Source organism: Apostichopus japonicus, chromosome 18 (assembly GCF_037975245.1).
Source record: "Apostichopus japonicus isolate 1M-3 chromosome 18, ASM3797524v1, whole genome shotgun sequence".
Classification (NCBI taxonomy): domain Eukaryota; kingdom Metazoa; phylum Echinodermata; class Holothuroidea; order Aspidochirotida; family Stichopodidae; genus Apostichopus; species Apostichopus japonicus.
Genome location: NC_092578.1, coordinates 13,698,969 through 13,718,088, shown reverse-complemented (window position 1 = coordinate 13,718,088; position 19,120 = coordinate 13,698,969). Strand labels below are relative to the sequence as shown.

Sequence of the window (19,120 nt, the reverse complement as noted above, 5' to 3'; positions counted from 1 at the left end):
AATTAATATATCAGTTCTCTGGTTGAACGATGGTTACAAGATTTGTCACCTGTTCTTTCTTTCTTCCAGAATGAACTATCGAAAAGTTACTTTTCTCTTTGAAAACTTATGTAAACAAAAGCTATTCTGAGAGCTCCTTATTTACGTTTCTTTTGTAATGTTTTTTCTCTCTCACTTTTGTCGCAAATTTAAAATTATAAGAGAGAAAAGTTCATTTCACTTTGAGATTTTGGAAGGATGATGTAGTGGAAGACGACTGTTAATGAACTAAATTAACCGAATGCATCCTTTGGCAGTGAGGCCAGGATTCTCATTATGAATCGCCAAAAGAACAAGAAAAAGCGGAGACGACATTAACTTTGCCGCAATGTCGGATCCCTTTCTTTTCTTCAAACGAGAATTCTCCAGAGTTCAAGATCGCATGGATGCAATTTGTATTCCTCATTTGAAGAGGTCCACCCTCCTCATCTAGACACTGTTGTATCCTTGTTTTTGAAAAATGAGATAATAAGCAAGCCTAAGGCTGCGAGTCATTACCAAAGGAAGAGCGGCAACTTAACCATTCACAAACGAGGAATCATCCAATCTTTGCAAATATCAAAAAAAGGAAAATAAGAGAAAAATCTCTGATATTTATTTGATGTCATCTATTAACACTTTCACGGGGGAAACTCTTGCACAGAGTCGTACGTACGTCCCTGAGAAAGGAAAAAAAGAAGATGAAAGACCCACTGCAGGAGGAGGTCTCCGGGGAAATATAATCCGTGGGACGGATCGTTTGTAAAGTAGATGAAAAAGCAATATTAATGTGGAAATTATTGGTAGAATATATTTGCTTGCTAAAGTGATGAGCCTAGGGCAAAGTATATTCATGTCATGCAATCTTGAGCAAGGCAGAAAAAGAAAAAAAAAGGAGGGTAGAAAAAATTATTCTTACACATTTATAAAAAGCTTCCATGAAAAACAAACAAGGCTTCAGGGTTTGATGTTGAACTATAATGAGGGCAGCACAAGGGTTAGTAACCAGGGGACAAGATTTATATGAACTTAAGGAATTAACAATTACCCCTTAAACGTATTACTGAAATGTAAGTTTTGTTCAAGCTAGGCATATCAGAAAATTAAGACATAATTTTGGGAGGTATTAAAGTTCAGTCGAAGTACATTTGAAAACTGTTTCTATGACATCATAGATGGTGAACAGAATTTGATATCTATAAGAACTCAAAAAGAAATATTCCGAATGCCTACTTCCTGTGTTCACCCAACAGTCCTACAGTCCGCATCTGCTTACCCCCTCCCCCCAACACACACCCCTCTCCCTCCTTCTAGCTCATTCCAGTACTATTTAAAGCAAACTTTCAGTTACATCACCCTTGCAATGGAGTGGAATTTTATATATAGGCTTGCTAAAACCTGGGATAGACAGATCTTCAAGAAGTTGAAGGACTTAACAAATATTACTGAATATTCTAGAACAAGTAAAAGTAATATAATACACTTGTTGTTGATTAGAAATTTTACAGGCAACTGTGTGCAATAAAAACACTTGTTATTTACTTTTCACAATTACAAGTCAAACCTTATCTTGCTCATGCACTAATTGAGTGATATTTATACAACATGTTCACATACTGGTAGTCTGCTGCATATCCTGTACATTCTCCCACAGTTTTAATAAAACACATGAATCTTATGTCATTATCTTTTGCATATCAAATATATTCCACATGAAACAACAAAAATTACTTTATAAAGTTAACAACTTTATTTAATATTTGAGCTTTATCCCCTCCTTCCCTTCCAACCCCCCCCCCCCTGAAAAGTAATTTGGCAAACAAAAAATTGTCAATTGATATGAATTGCCAAGGTTGCCACCAGGAGTTTATAAATCTTTGTGATATAACCAATTGTCTCCCAGCTACGACGTACATGCCCGACTGGTATCAGATAATTGCAACCAAGTACCCATTTTACACCGAAGACAATATCGTTCAGACAGTACCCTATTCATTCCTTACAATTCATTATATTGTCATTTTGCCTGTAATTTTCTGCTCCACAAGGCTTTCATCACACTCTACTTAATTTTCGAGAATATAATTTAATATGTTATTGCTACGTATCCTTGAAAAATTGAAAATGTCTGCACGTTCAGGGGCAAAAAGGCGGAGGAATTAGATTAAAAAATATTGGATTGAATGATATCACATCGAGCAAAACCAGTGTGCGCGAAGCTGGCAGTGTTGTGCACAAGTCCGAGAAATAATTGTGCGGAAAAGAACATAAGACATCGAGCAGTACAGTATGCTGATATGTTCGTAATACCAAGGAGAAGGAAAAGCAAGTAAATAAACTTAGAATCAAAGAAGCTTGCAGAAATTGCCTAGAAATATATCACCCCTACCTCGATTGTCACCTCAAATTTTTTACCTTACATGCATGGGAACCCAACATCCAGAAAACAATTACTCACACAGCCTTGGTAAACTAAAAATAAATTCCACCAATGAATGACAGCCAATGCTATGTAAGCATTTTTTATATTTTAAGTTTAAAGTAATGGTATAGATCAAATTTATGCGGTATTCCATATATATATACCAAAACATGATGCAACATTGGTCAAATTGCTACACAAGTGCCACATATTGTGACACAGGGATGATTTATCCGGTATCGCAAAATGCTACACAGAAAAAGGCAGGAAAATTGCTATATAAGTGCAAGGATGTATCTAGTGTGCATTTTGTAGATAGGAACCATATTATTTTATCAGTGACCAAAATAAGAGCCTTGAAAACTGCTATACACAAAATGTGAACACTAAATTATTCCAAGCCTAGATGCATTTTCAAGGACCTTTGCTCACAGGACTGGCCGAGATCTACATTTCCATTTCTTTTTTGTCATCACTATTTCTTTAATGGTAGTCATGGTTATGCATACTAGATCACCACAGAAATTAACCTCACTTTGTCCATATACATAGCACAGCCTAGTTTCCTTTATGGTGGTGTGGAGGGTGCATAGGGGTTGGTTGTTTTAGTCTTTTAGTCCCGGCATGTATTTTACACCCTCAAAATTTTAACAGTTCCATCCTGCGAAAGAAGGTGTCGCCACCTCAGGTACGGAGCCAAACACAATAATAAGGTGAGGAAGCTTTTATACCTTTGGTGAAGTAAAAGGTAAGTTACCAGTTCTCAAGTTTTAAAACGAATTGTGGTAAAAGACAACAGGCTGCTGGCAAAACTCAAGTCCAAGGTTAAGCTGACAATAGACACTTTACCACCAATTAAACCAAAGGTGTTATTTTAAAAGATGGTCTGTATAGATACTCTTAGAAAACTGTCACAGTTTGGGAAATGTTTGACCACTCGCAGCACTGAGACAAGACTGGGGCATATATACGTGGCAAGTATTTAGGTTGGTTGGTGACAAATGCCTCCGGAATTACTCAGATATGGTGTGAAGGAGGAAGAGACCTCAGACAAGTTAAGGTCTTTACTTTGGGACCGTGGCAATTTATATAGCTCTGCTGGATAAAACGGTATAACTTTCACTGTACACAGGAAACTATCTTGCAGGTAGTTCCAAACCAATTTAGAATAATAACTAAAACAGTTTGTATACATGTATGCAAATAATGACTCCAACATATTATATACCAACCCAACCCCCCCCAACCCCCCACCCACACTACTTCCTCTATCCTCATCCTGATCAATCTCTACATCGAAGAAATACTCTTGTCATGATTCCCACGCTTTAGAACCAATCAAATTTCAAAGGCAAATAAATATATATAATTAAATGAGAAGGAAAATCCAGAACAGTGAAAAAACTTCCCGGGTTCGAATCCCGGTGGAGGCTGGAAGTTTTTTCACTGTTCTGGATTTTCCTTCTCATTACGTTTTCAAGTATATATTTATATATATATATATATGTATACTAAAATCACAAAGCTCGCGAACAATTTGGGGGATGAAAGTTGCTACGCGCCTGCATCCGAGCAAATGTCCCCCCCCAATATTTGAAACAAATCGCCCCCCCCTGAGTACAAGTACAAAACAAAAATTTGTTCTCATCAGCTTAAACATTATAATATCCCAATTCCAAATTTAACCACCGAACAATTACCAGATGTAACCCATGTTTCTACAATGGAATGACTTGATCTTGAGCATGTGTGGAATAATTACTTTTAACCCATATCATTTGACCCCCCCCTCCCCTACCCCTCCCACTCTTGTTCTACTGTCAGCTATGTTGTGTACAATAGGCCTTGCCATCCATCCATCAGTTTCTATAATTCACACAATTCAACAAATGAACTTACCTGGAGCTGAATTGTTGACGCATTGCCAAAAGAAATTCTGAAATAAAAGAGAAAAAGAACAGAATTAGACTATTAACACAAAGCAACAAAACAGGAATATTTAAGCAACCATACAGTACAGAAGAGCCAGGTATTAATATTCTTTTTGTTATTATAATTATAATAATTATTATTATTATTTTTTGTAAGTAACAAATATAACACCAAATGAAATATGTTAACTCTAAATAAGAAGATGAAGTACAAATGACTTCAATTACTAATACTAACCTGAGATATGCATTATAAAAATTACTTTCGAAAAGCCAATATAAATTTTTTTGCCATTTCATTCCTTTCATTCAACCAAACAGCATACAAAATTCAGTTTTATATGTTAAATTCAACAATATGAAACCATGGTAACCCTTCCCCCTGGTCATGGCAGAAGTGTGAGCATACATAAATTTCAGACTCTAGTTTAATAATTCACACGCACATGGACATTCTGATATTGGTCTTTCATCTTTAATAATATTAGTACTTAGCCATAGTACCCCCTATGTTTAGCTTCATTATTTTGTTATCTCTTTATTGATCAATGTTGATTCCTGCTGGTCTCTTGTATACATCATTAACTCACTAGCATTGTTAATGCATCCATTTTACTACAGAAACTTGAACATTACATGTACACCTGCTTGAAACCCATCGAGCGTAACCTCGCCGTTTCATTGATTATCAATGAGTTCCTGTTAACTTGAAGTAATTAAAGATTCAGATGCACCATGATAGCATATGCGTATTCATCCGGATGTCTGCGACAAGTCATTGCTTGTATTTGGGAAACCGCAATTTCGCACTCGTAATATCTGAAAAGCTGTATACTTTAAAGGCACTTGTTGCTCTGTTTAGTGTAAATATTCCAGTTGCACTTTGGGTTGTACTCATTTCTATAGGCAATCTGATTGATACCATGCTTGGCCCGGCCATGACGGAAGGAGTAGTCAGGGTGAGGGGGTCTGCAGGGCCCTCGCAGACAATATGGGGGTCCAAGATAATACAATTTGGGATATGACACAAAAAAAAGGGTGTTCAGTGACATAACTGACCTCAGGGCCTAACCTGGCTCTCATACTGGTGCTTGTCTGCATGTTTGTAAATGTAAGAGAAGTTACTTGAAATCATTGATCTATTGCTTATTGGAACAATGGAATTTGGCATAAAATCTCATTTTATTTCAAGTAAAACCAATAAAAGAAATATTACATTCAATTTGTGGGACACAAACTTTTCTGCAATGGATAATTACACAGATAAATCACTTGCTAATAGGAGCAACCAGCCAAGTGCTTCTAACCAAATAGATAACTGCTCGGTCCATTGTCAATACACAAAGCATGGCATAATTAACTGTGAACACCAACACGTTGACACAAACTACCAAAAACAGCCAAAACACGATACTGAACATATAGCTTATCCAGAGATGTATGTAGAGTACAATAGAATTATTGTATACAGTTCTCTATAGATCTATTTTGCAACATGTGCACAATTCAGACTGGTACAGGAGGATGACACTGCAAAGGCATATATGGCCAAACGCAGACTTTAGCTTTAATTAAAGGAAAGAAATTGCATCCTGCCAGTGTCGTATGTACAGTAGTAAATATCTTTCTCTACAGATAGTAAATATCTGTAGAGAAAGATATTTACTACAGATATTTACTAGAGTGAAAACAGTCGGTTTCATCGTCCTAGTTATTTTGACTTTTCGCCTCTGCCACCAGAAATCTGCACAGCTATAGTTATTGTAGTGCGATGTTTCACCGTTTCTTAGCATGTATATAATGATATATATACTGTCTATTGGATTTTGTGCTATATATATTGTCACAAACATTGAATCCCTTTAATTTTCTTATAATAATAATATTAATAACAATAATAATAAACATTTATATAGCGCTTTACATAACAAAGATATCTCAAAGCGCTCTACAAAGATTGCAGAGAAACCACTACTAATTAAAGTTAAACTCCCAGACCTCTTCACCGTGCATATATATTACATTATCAAGGCCCCGTTAATTTTCTGCCTTTGTCTTGTTCTTAAGCTACTTGGTGGCTTGACATGGAAAAAAAAATGAAAAAATCAATCCCTCGGACAACGACAGCCTTCATTGTGACAAGGTCTGGTGATAAGGACTCCATTAATGCATTGGCAGTCTGAGACTTACTATGTACAACAACTGTATACGACACTGCAGGTAGTGAGTATGTATATATGCGTGTGGCTGATATAGCTACGTAATTAAGGTCGATGTACTTATAGTACAAACTTATTCTACATTGCCAGCAAAAAAAATAAATGAAAGAAAATTACGCAAGTCAGCAACATATGGACAGGTCTACTCAAAAAATGTTGTTCTATATTATGTATGTCTCTATCATATTCCTACCATCAAGTTTCTAATACTTGTAATTTATAACATTTAATAGGTTCAAAATTACATTACTGAACTCTTGTTTATGAACAGACAAACAAAAGAGGCGAAAAGTCGAAATAACTAGGACGATGAAACCGACTGTTTTCACTCTATTAAATATCTGTAGTAAATATCTTTCTCTACAGATATTTACTAGAGTGAAAACAGTCAAGAAAGAAGAGGTTTGTATCTATCTGCAGTATCGTGATGATGAGAAAAATATGGTTCGTTTTATTACAAGACAATAATTTGTCTCATACTGATTGTTCTACAGGAATCAAATTCATTATCCCAAATTTAATATATTTGCACAACATTTGGTGGAAGTTATGAACGATCAATCCCTACATGTATGATCGAAACTTTCTCAATGCAATATGCTCCACACAGTATGATTGCAAAACACATGCAAATAATGTTATGCCTTTACTCAATGTTCAGTATGTACAGTTATGTACCAAACAAGATGTACTAATGAGTGTAACTACTTTTATAGGAGTCCATACCTGGAAAGGAATATTTGATAAAGTAGTGAACTGTGTCGTATATTTCTACAGTGTTAATTTATACCTCCAAAATGGTCATCTCATCTCCCAGTCTGGGTTAACCTACTTAAACAATCCTAAAACAGAGAAATATTGCACATTTCTCTCTAATTGTTAATATTCCAGCTCAGAGCTACACCGCAGGGCTGGTACGTTCACAATTGGCTGTCGTTCCATTAGGTTCTCTCGACGTTACCTCCGTAAATCATTAATTATGTAAGTGGAACGACCAGCACCTCGATTGTTCAGACACATGCATTTTCTGGCAAAAATCAATTGTTTCGCAATGGATGCTGGGTACAGGGAATGGCAACAACACAAAAAAGTACAGGACACAGAACAAAACGGTGACAAGTGTGAAAACCAAATTCACTAATTTAGGAAGGCTGATGAATAATTTACTCTGAATGTAATAGCTCAAAGAGTTACAGAAAACTTGCTCCTTGTTTGCTCCGATAGCAGCAGCCAGTAAACTATAAGACACACAAACCAGTATCTGGGATTGTGCTGCTATTCATCAGACTACCCCTCATTCCCCCCTCCCCCCCCCCTCAGCCCCCTTCAGAATTTAAGCTCAGAATGTATCAAAGCCAGCTTGCACTATGTATGGATTTTGCTGTTAAACAAAACATAATTTAACCGATAACTGTCCTCCGAAAACTAGAACTAGAACTTTTCTGGAAAAATCTTCCAACCCACCCAGAAAGTTTTGCAATCCCCTTTTTGGGTCACGCCCAATAACAGTTTTAGAGCAACTGCATAGCACAAAGCCTTGTTTCCCTTCTTTTTCAAGCAATCTCTTTCCTCAAAAATTAATTTAACCTAACAATTTAAAAACCTTATACATGATCAATATTTAACCTTTCCATGTACTTTGAAGATTCACACAGGTCTTCTAACTAAGAGCATTTTCTTGTTCCCTCATCAACTATTAATTGCTCATTTTAATATCAACTCCAATCTCCGACAGATGTACCTTTTAAATAATTCTCCCTATCTCAGTCAATCATACATAGGGCGCCAAACTTGTAAAGAATCAGATCTCCCACCCCCCCAAAAAAAACTTAAATATTTAATCGATTCGAGTCAAATTTAGCCGTTTAATACTCGTTTATTGATCGTAATCAATCAAGTTTTGTGCTATATTTGTCCCGGTTGAGAGTGACAACCTTTCAATATTCAAACAAATGACAGATCTTTCTAACGGATTACTTCCATGAGTCTCCCCAGCTTCTCCTGATTCTTCCCTGATTATCTCTGGTTTATATTTGGAGTTGAAAGGTTTGAAAGGTATTCTGCCTCCATCATATTTCATAAGATATTTATACTTTTACAACCACTGAGACTGTTACTGATTTAGAAACCTTTGACTAATTCAAAGGTTACTAAAAGTAGAAACATTAAGAAAAAAAATCTTAGAATTTGCAAAAGTCTAGTAAAATTTAAAAAAAATAACTCTTGAAATTTGAAAATTCTGTTGGGATCAAACTTTGTGTATGAATTTATTTTAACATTTTTTTGATATATTTATAGAAATTTCATCATTTTCTTCTCCTTGACAGATATAAGTGGTTTAGCAAGACCACTATTTTTTCAGAGGTATGGAAGATAAGAACTAATATCTAGAGCTATTAATCTACATCCATAACACTATTTTACATCCACTTTGAAGATATGCAAATGACCATGGCAACGACTCTTACATCGGTTACTTGCCATTTATTTGTAGAAAACTTGAATTTTCATAAATTAATGCAGCTTCAAGGTGCTGTATTTGACTTTGGAAACTTGTTAACCATTCCTTCAAAATTTTACAGAATAGTTGACACAAATTTAGAAAATAATGTCTTGCATTCATAGCTACAGTAAAGTGTAACACAATTTATGACAAATCATTTCATCACATGTGGTCAACAAAATAAAAATGATTCCAAAATTTTGACTTTGACTTTGCCTTTAACAAAGTGCACTGTACACACACCGTGGTTACCAAGTTTTTAAAAGTTTGAAGTTATAGTATAAGCTCTACCCTTCAACACTGATATTGACAGACAAAAAAATTCTTATAAATCTACCCAATTAATAAAAATTCTAAATGAGAGCAAAACGATCCAATTACATCCTCGTTCTTTTCCTTCAAAAACTCAGAAGAAAGTACTTAATTAAGATTGACTCAAATTATGTCCTCTGAAGGCCAAAAATAGATAACAATTTACCTTTGTCAGTTCCCCAAGGACGAGAAGTCATCTTAATTAATTTGAAGTATACTGGCATATTAGTACTTTTGTGACAGTGACCCAAGCAGACATATTTTACGATGCAGAAAAGACATTCTCTCAGTAGATCTCCACAATTTAGAGCATTTTTACATTCAAGGTTATACAATGAAAGACAATAGATTCACCGATCAATGAGAGTGGCTTTTTCCGTATACTTCTGATAATCCATAGAAGATATAGCTAGTTGTGTTGAAGTCTTTGAAGAGGTCATTGTCAAAGTAGCCTTGAAAGTAAGAACGAGGAATATATTTTATTTATCGTTACTCTTAATTTATGTACATGATGTTTATTGTATCACAAGTTGCATTTTGCGTTGCAATGTGACTTTGTATGACTCTGAACAAGACATGTAAATTATTCACACTTGTACGCAGTAAACTGGATACTATAACCTCACCTAACCAAGAGATCTATGTACATTGTGTGCTTACATAATTTAACACTTTCCTGCTCTGTTGGTCTATAGCCAGTTAATTATTAACCCTTAGATCCTTATCCGATACAGAATTGTCCGAATCCTAAAGATAAAAACTTGACCGGTAGATTTGGAAGAGGGCATTGGACACATGAGTCAATTTGGGAGGGTGGTTGGGGGTGGGAGGGGGGAGGCCAGGGCACAGTGCCAAAATGTTATGATTTTGTAAGCCTGGTAGGTTGGAGCCTAAATGTTGAATCATTGATACAAGTCAGACTGCAGCGAAGTTTCAACTAGTTACATCTGATTACATCATGGCAGTCCTTTAAATGCTAGGATTTATTCCTTCAAGTCTAGCGTACTAATGATTTACATTCTCAATTCAAATCCTGGTCTAATTTCTTTGAACAGTTTAATTAATCTTTACTAACACAAGATTGTGACCAAATTCAACACAAAATCCACCCTTTTGGGTATCAAGGTCGATATATATATTTTTTTTCCAAACCTTTGTAATATTGCCCAGGAAAAGATTGCAGCTAATCAAACTAAGACTCCCTGCTGGGTTTTTATCGCCAATTGAAGGTAACTGAGTGCTTTATGGATTTGATTCGTTCCCCATGCCCAACGTTTCTTCACCGGGACACGTTTCATATTTACTTTAATCATGGTGAAATGCTAATGAGAAAACACTTCACGACACCACTTGCGATGAACCTTGACGGGGAAAGCTAACGTTATTGGATTTCACATATCAAACAGTACTGAAAATTTGTCACAAAAAAGATGCTAAGTTTCTGCTATGGTAAGGGTTTCATCAACATTAGCTGATTTCTATAGTACTGTGTGAAATTTTTTTGGGCATCCAAACCTCAGACCTACCTCATGTAATACCTTCTAACCCCCCAACCCCCCCCCACCTCGCCCCGCTCCCAGATGAGCCTTCACCCGGATCCTTAACCACATCACACACTCCCTGAAAATATGAGATTTGGTTTTGAGTGAAAATGGACAATAAGACCTTGATGAATCATGATACTATGGAAATTGTGTTTTATTCTCTGGATCTTCACTTTGGCAAATATTTTCAGAACAGTGAAATGATAAGTGTCATCATTCCACCTGTGCATGTTTACTCTGCAAACCACTTCAAATAGGAGAGCCTATGAATACCCATGATGCATCATTCTGATATCTAGCTGGCTCTCTTTTTTATCCTTCAATGGCATTATACACCTCATATATCACCAAAGTTGGATTGGCCAGCAGACTAAAAGCATCTTTACGGTGTCTCATTTATTGATCAGTTTTTTTAATGCTGTAATTTACCATTTGGGCCGACAGTAAATATGGCTTGAAAAATGCTAGTACTTAAAAAAAACAATACTGCGCAGAGTAACCTGTGAAACCCACAGTATAGCATGAATTCTAGTGACTCTGCGTAGTAAACTACTGTCACAAACGAACGAATCCTCCTACTGCAATGTCTGAGGACAGGATGTTGTCAGCTATATTGTGTTAAGTAACAAACTCCAGATGTTATTTTTATCTGACATTTGTCCTGTTCTGAGGTTCCTTTAAATATCTTCTTTTTTTTTTGCTGTTGCTGATTCAAATGGCCTATAGTTCAGATATTATAATGATATCAAAAGTCACTTGAGAGTTCAGAGACCTCAGAATTTGTCTTCTCTTTTTCTGTTTCTTTTTTCCATCGAAGGGAAATTATTGGTTCCAAACATTCCATGATTTACAGTGTTGTGATTCAATAAACCTTAATAAACCAAACTGTTTAGAGTGGATGACTAAACCACTCCTTAACATCTTACTGAATGGCATATATGAATGGCATATATGAATTTTTTGGAGATTTTGCATATATATGTTCTACATTCACAGAGTGTTTTGAACACTTACATGTCACACAAAGTGTTTGAACACTTATATGCCACACAGAGTGTTTTGAACACTTACTTGTCACACAGAGTGTTTTGAACTCTTATATGTCATACAGAGTGTTTTAACACTTACATGTCATACAGAGTGTTTTGAACACTTACATGTCACACATAATGTGTTTGAACACTTACATGTCACACAGAATGTGTTTGAACACTTACATGCCACACAGAATGTGTTTGAACACTTATATGCCACACAGTGTTTGAACACTTACATGTCACACAGAATGTGTTTCAACACTTACATGCCACACAGAATGTGTTTGAACACTTATATGCCACACAGAGTGTTTGAACACTTACATGTCACACAGAGTATTTTGAACACTTACATGTCACACAGAGTGTTTTGAACACTTACATGTCACATAGAATGTTTGAACACTGATGTGTTACACATATCACACAGAGTATTTTAGAATACTTGTATGTCACACAGAGTGTTTTAACAATTATATGTCACACAGAATGTGTTGTATGTGACACAGAGTGTTTCAACAATAACATTTCACACAGAATGTGTTTCAACACTTGGTACAACACCAAGTACACCAAAAACCTGAGAAACCAACCTTACAAAGGAGAACAGTTTTCAAATTCCAACACACTGTGTAACCTAGAGTTATTGCCTAACATAGGAGATAAGATAGGATAAAGGCTGAGCAGAATAAAGGCTGAAAGATAAATCTCTGCCAGTGATTTATGGCATCTTACCAGGCTAAGAGGACAGTTGTTCAGGAGGCTTGGTAGATGTTGTCTTCTCCTGAGTGAGGTGGATTCTAACGCCATCTGCATCGAAAAGAAACAGGAAACATAATGAGATGCTTTACAGTAATGGCGAGGTAATTAATGATTGCGGTAGTAACTAAATTTAAAACACATTTTATGAGGGCGAGAGGATATATCATACTCCATCTCCCTGACATTAATGTACGGCTAAGACACGGGAAGCCATGCGCTCCCACACTCGGCCGTAAAACTTCCGCAGATAAAGTTACGTACAAGCCAAACCAAAACGCAAGACTGATTTTTTTTTTTTCATTGGAATGGCTCTCGGCAGGGAAACTGATTGAGTTTTGTGAAATGAGCATCTTTGAAATGAGAATGCATGATTAAATGGCTATGTATAGATAATATGACCTTATTAGAAAGGCCAAGATAAGGTTGTCTTCGAAAACGGAATTATTCCTGGTAGCAAAACTACTGTGAAAGACAAAGTTTACATTTTGGCACATGCCTCTTGGGAAAGCATGTCCACTGGGGGGATCTACCAAAGTGGCTAAATTTCTGTTCAGCCAATCCAAATCAGCTGTGGAGGTTGTCTGATGGACAATTAGTTGTTTACATCAAATTCAGATTGCATTGTAACTAAATATCACCAGATAGGTGAAATGATATTTTAAAATTGTTATCACCAAAACCAACACATCTCTTACAGTGTACATATATTGGTCATTACTGTTAAGCTACAATTTTTGTTTTCGTACATGCTGTTCAGACAACCAAAAAAGTAAGGCCTGGGTGTCCAGGGGGGGCATTCCAAACATTATGGGCTTAGCTGACCACAAACTAATGGAGAGGTTAAAGAACTGAAATTGAGATTGATAAATATCTATTAAAGAGAAAAGGAGGATATTATTTGGCGATTTGATCAATTGTTTTAAGGGTTATTTATTTTGAATACGTAACAGCTGTAACGACTTTCTGTTACATAAGTGAAATTAAAATCAAATTGAGTTAAATCAAGCATGAACATGAGTTCAAAGCATAATGATCCCTGCACATCCAAGTTCTTCATCTGTAATATATTAAAGATGTTTGAAAAGTCAATAAATATCAGATCATTTATGAACACATGAGCAGAGGGAGCCAATCTGTGCTATGTACCTACTACAAACTGCCAGTTTTGGTGCCAAGAGATGTTTGTAACATATATTCAATTGTTTCGCTCTAGCCTTTACTGACAGCAGTACAGTTAAACAGCTCTACTCCGTCTGACCCAGTGATGTCGAAATGGTCCCCATTCTCCCTTTCACGCTACGTTAAGCCAATCATGTCAACGAGGCAATTTCTTCTGCCATTGAGCCGTCCCAATAGCTCTCGCTGTTAAGGGCCGGACTTCAAAGAAGCAGCGATACAGAGAGGGTAAGAGGGGATTAAGGCCCGCTCCTCCATTAGCTTAGCAAAGACCCGGAGCGAATGAATAGCAGTAGATGACTGTCAATAGCCTCCCATTTGTCAGTATTGTCAGGCACAATGGGAAGAGTTGACTGGAAGCCACTGGAGTAATGAGCCATGAAACAAGAGTTTGACAAGTCTCATGAGGAATGAATGAATAAGATGACCACAATGAACACAAGGAGATGAAAAGGACTCAGGTGAAGATAATACGAGGGCAGGGGAAGTCTAAGACTTAAGTTGGCTTCAAAATTGAGCTTTACTACTTGATGTTACACAGTAGAGAGAAGAGGGGGGGGGGGGGGTGGGAGAGAGAGTTGCGTAGAAGAATATTAGCTTATTCTATCAGCATGTTTACAAGGGGAATAATTGCTCATTTCTTCTGCTTGGATGAAGACCCATTTCCCATGAAAATAAAGTCTCTGCCATCTAGTTATCTCTTCTACAAAACAAGGACAATACATTGCCCGAATGCCCGACTCCATGAAAAACAAAAAACTAGTATATACTCAAGAAGGCTTAAACTATACTTCATATTAACACCAAGAAACCAATACTATTGTTTATAACAATTATTGAATGTTAAATCATCAGAAATTAAGATCAAAGTTTATTTTCCACACAAATTTACCAATAATGACTTATGTTAAAATCTAAGTGACCGACTTATGCATCTAATCAGAAAGTTGTTAACAACTACCTGATCTAATGTAACTAATTTTGAAGAGTTAAAAGGTATTTATGAAATCCCCATTCCCTTCCCTTCTCCCCTTATCTCCTTCCCCCCTCCCTTCTCCCATACCCCTCCCCTTTCTCTATCCCGCTGCCCCCCTCCCCCCTCTGCATCATATATATTTTAAGCAGAAGCAAACTTAAGCCTACAAAATTCTCCATTCTTTGAGTATTCCACAGGTTTTCTTTGCATGGAGATGTCTTTGACAGCAGTGCTTTAAATCTACTCGATGTGTTCAAAGTCATCACCCAGCAGTGATCAGGCTACTCTCTCTCTCTCTATGCGGCTTCTGAAACAACCGAACCCAGCTACCGACAGCAGCCCGCATTTAAAAGATACAACTCGGATACATTTCTTACCAATCTGCCAATCATAACTCTTAGTGGCAGCTGAGGGTTAAACTGGTTGCATATGTTTGCTTAACCTAATAAGATCGACAGAGGGAGTTGGAAACAGCAGTGTTTTGCCTATCCTGGTGGGCTCTGGATATAACAACTCTCTTTAACCGCTTACCAGATCACGGAAAGGCAACAGTCCCAACAGCTTTCCTAATTGCTCATTTAGAGAGAATTTACAGGGTATTTTCTAACTGTGAAATTTAACAAGCTCCTGCCCAATTAACAGTGTCAAGTAATTCAAGACATGACAAGGCCTCTCAAGAAGCTCAGACAAGCAGCACAAACAAAAGTAGTTATGAGGGTTGTGATATTATAAAGCGGATCAGTTATTTTTCTGTGAATGGTATGATGCCCAGGCCTAGAAATTCAGGGACTATTTACTGGCTAAATGCCAGCCTGAATTTGCTGTTTGCCATATATACACAAAAACAGAGCAATGGCATTTTTCTGGCCGTGGAAATTACAGCTGCCTTTTTAATAAGTTCAAGGGAAGTGCAAGTGGGAATTTGATTTTATAGCCAGCAGATATTTTTTATACTCCAATGGTATTTTTTAGCAAAGTGGCTAATATTGGTGATAATTCTAGGCCTGTCACCCACATTGAATGTACTGTACTGTACTGTACTGTACTGTACTGACTGAATGTACTGTACTGAATGTATATACTGTACATTCAAGTCAAATAACTGAACTTCTAGATGTAAAAAGCAATGATTTATTAAATACTTGTGATGTTCAGCAGTAAGAATCCAGCAGCTTGGGGGAGGAATGCATGGGAGATAAGAGGGGTAGGAGAGGGGTACAAATTAAAGAGGATGAGAGGTGGAAGAAACTAGGGAGAGGAGAGGGTACAATAGCATGTTTCCACTAGAACACTTCATAGCAATTTTGGGACGATAAAGTATTAAATTCCTGTAATACAATAATTTTGTGGGTTAGTGACCAGTGAATAATACATGACAGTCCAGAACAAAATAACCATCACAAGGGACGAAATAGTTTTAGAGAATTGATTAGCAATAATTGCTCGACAATTCTTGGAAATAGCAATTAGCGTTAGCAGGTACTGCATCTTTTGCTAATCAAAAGTAATATTGATTAGCAACTGGCAATTCTTGGGTAGCAAATTGCTATGCGAACCCAGTTATTTCGTCCCTTGCATCATCCATGAAAAATAATGTTCATTTATGCATTAAATATATTGAAGAAGCTGCCAATCTTGTTGGCCAACTTCTAACACGGACCTCAACTCTGGAACAATCACCTCAACTCTGCACCTCAACTCTGCTGCACCTCAACTCTGGAACAATCTACCATCTTCAATTCGCAATGCACCATCGGTTGACTGTTTTAAGCGTCTCTTAAAAACACATTTATTCCAAAATTTACAGTGATTTGTCTTGCATATTTGTGTACTTGTTTTAAGCGCTTTGAGGCCTTTGCATAAAGCGCTATATAAATATTTGCTTATTATTATTATTATTATTATTAACAAATTTTAAGAAACTGGACAAATTAATTGTACCCCATCTTGATTTTGTCACCCCAAGAAGGGTTCTAACAAATTTTCATTTCCCAACATTTATTTTCATATTAGCCACATGCAACTATTATCAAATTGGAGGCTTCATAGTTTTAGAATCTCTTGAACTTCAATTTCTTCCTCATTTCAGATAAAAGCAGTGAATCGAATTGCATGATGATAAAAGTTTAGTAAAAGTTTAATTTGACGGTACAACATTGATCAAATCCAGACAGACAGTCACACCCTAAAACATGCTTTTCCCTAAAACTCAGTTAAATTACTTCGATAGATTAAAACATAACAAAATAATTTTACAGCATTCAGAGCTACTTTCTCCAGGATGTTACAAAAACTGGATTATTTATCTGTCAAATTGAGCATTGGTATCTCAAGATCAGACCATGCACCTTCTTTCTTCCAGCCTTGAAGGGAGGGGAAAAAAGTTGACAATCATACTGCCTGAAGCAAGGCTAAATTTATATCTCCTTCTTATCTTGAACTGAGGCAGTTTCTGCTTATACTGTAAACAACACATAGCTTGTCATATCTGATGTATAAGAGTTTGTCCGTGGATGAAGTCAAGCATGATGCTCTCAACATCTGTACACCTCAATCTTCAGAACTTCATCAACTCTAAGTCTCTAACACTATAACCCTGTACAGTAATTTAGTATACATACAGCAGTCCTCAAATCTTTCGTTCATCAACACTACACTGTAACACTGTACAGTAGTTAGTATACATGTACAGCAGCAACCCTCTGGACCATGCAAACTCTTTCTCAAAGACAACAATTTAAAAATTAACTCATCTTATTCTTTATCATTATTCATTTCTTTTATGTAGCTATATATATATGTACATAAAACATTTATTATGTCTTTCACATTCAAATCATTTTTCCAATGTTGTACACCCTGCATGCATCTTAATGTAGTGTGGACTATACTCCGACTCCGATAGCACAACGTCTATGAGTACAACACCATGAAAACATGAGAGAACAATGAATAACATGGACAACCACAATCCACTCACTGCAGGACTACAATGCTCTAATTAATAATGAGTTATTAATAATGAGTACACATGTAATTTTGCACTTTTGTTCCTATGCAACTATTCGGAATGCTACGAGTGCCAACTCCTACAAGTTATTCATCCACAATTCAAAATTTCAATTCCTATATTCCACTATTATAAGTTATATAAAATTTATAAATAGGATCAACTTATATACATGTACATATGAAAATCAAATAATTAATTAAAATTGATTAGAACAGAGACAGATTAAATTAAAGTAAAAGAGTCATCACAAGCTGGAGTGAGTAAGAGTACAAGTAAATATGATTGAATACGACAGGTTGATTTAATACACACTGACTAAACATCTGGTTTTACTCCAAATAACTTGCAATTGATAAATACTATAAACAGCTTTATTAAGAAAACCCACCGTCCTTCAAATTGCCATGGTGACAAAGACCATTAATTAGTGAGGGATACAGGATTCCATTCGATTCATAAAAAAATATATATAAATGTTTTATCACCAAATTCCAGTTATATTGAAAAGATTTAAAATAAGCAAATCAGAAATATTCAGAAATTTCACATTTCTTTCAATTTAGTTTGAAGGTTTGAATTTTCAAGGTTTATTTATTAAAGCTCTATGGACTGCATTGATGAAGGGTTTAGTAAGTGAAATGACTCAAAATTAAAGAGAAAAGACTCAAAAAGCTGTTTCAAAATCAAATTGTGAAATCAAGTATGTGATTAAATTTATCAGTTTATGATGCTACAGACTGAGAAAAGTTACAAACAAAAACGAACACAAAAGAGATTAACAATTTGAGAGCTAACAAATATATTAAATATGAAAGTTTCGAGAGCTGTTATGTCAGAAACTCTAACTCACCATAGATTAACCGTTAACCATCACAGCATAACCCACTCTCAGCCCCCCCCCACGTCCCCACGCCCCCATCAAAGAATGAGGTAAAAAATAAAACAGAAGAATATAACCATTTGTTTTATTATGATATACTGTAATTGCACAAACAAAACAAAAAAGTATGGACATATTTAGCACCCAACATTTAGGGACAGTAAAGATTGAACCTAAGTAAAGGAAATGGCCACAGGATTCCTCTTCTAAATCCCAACAGCTATTTTGGACAAAGTCTTTCACCATTGGCTTCATTATCATATATTCAGATAGGGTAAGCGGTTTGTTAGTTTTCGATTACATAATAGAACAATGCAGCTGGAGTGT

At 36.1% G+C, this 19,120-nt stretch overlaps 1 protein-coding gene across 3 annotated transcripts in view; it reads right to left on the bottom strand.

Moving 5' to 3' along the window:
- Positions 1-19,120, bottom strand: part of LOC139958559 (reversion-inducing cysteine-rich protein with Kazal motifs-like) — a 104,289-nt gene that overhangs the window by 61,028 nt on the left and 24,141 nt on the right. For all 3 annotated transcript variants that reach the window (XM_071955697.1, XM_071955698.1, XM_071955696.1), the window contains exons 3-4: positions 12,722-12,796; positions 4,340-4,376 (exon numbers count right to left, since the gene is read on the bottom strand). In XM_071955697.1, coding sequence (XP_071811798.1) covers positions 4,340-4,376; positions 12,722-12,796 — 112 coding nt within the window. The remainder of the gene's footprint in view (positions 1-4,339; positions 4,377-12,721; positions 12,797-19,120) is intronic.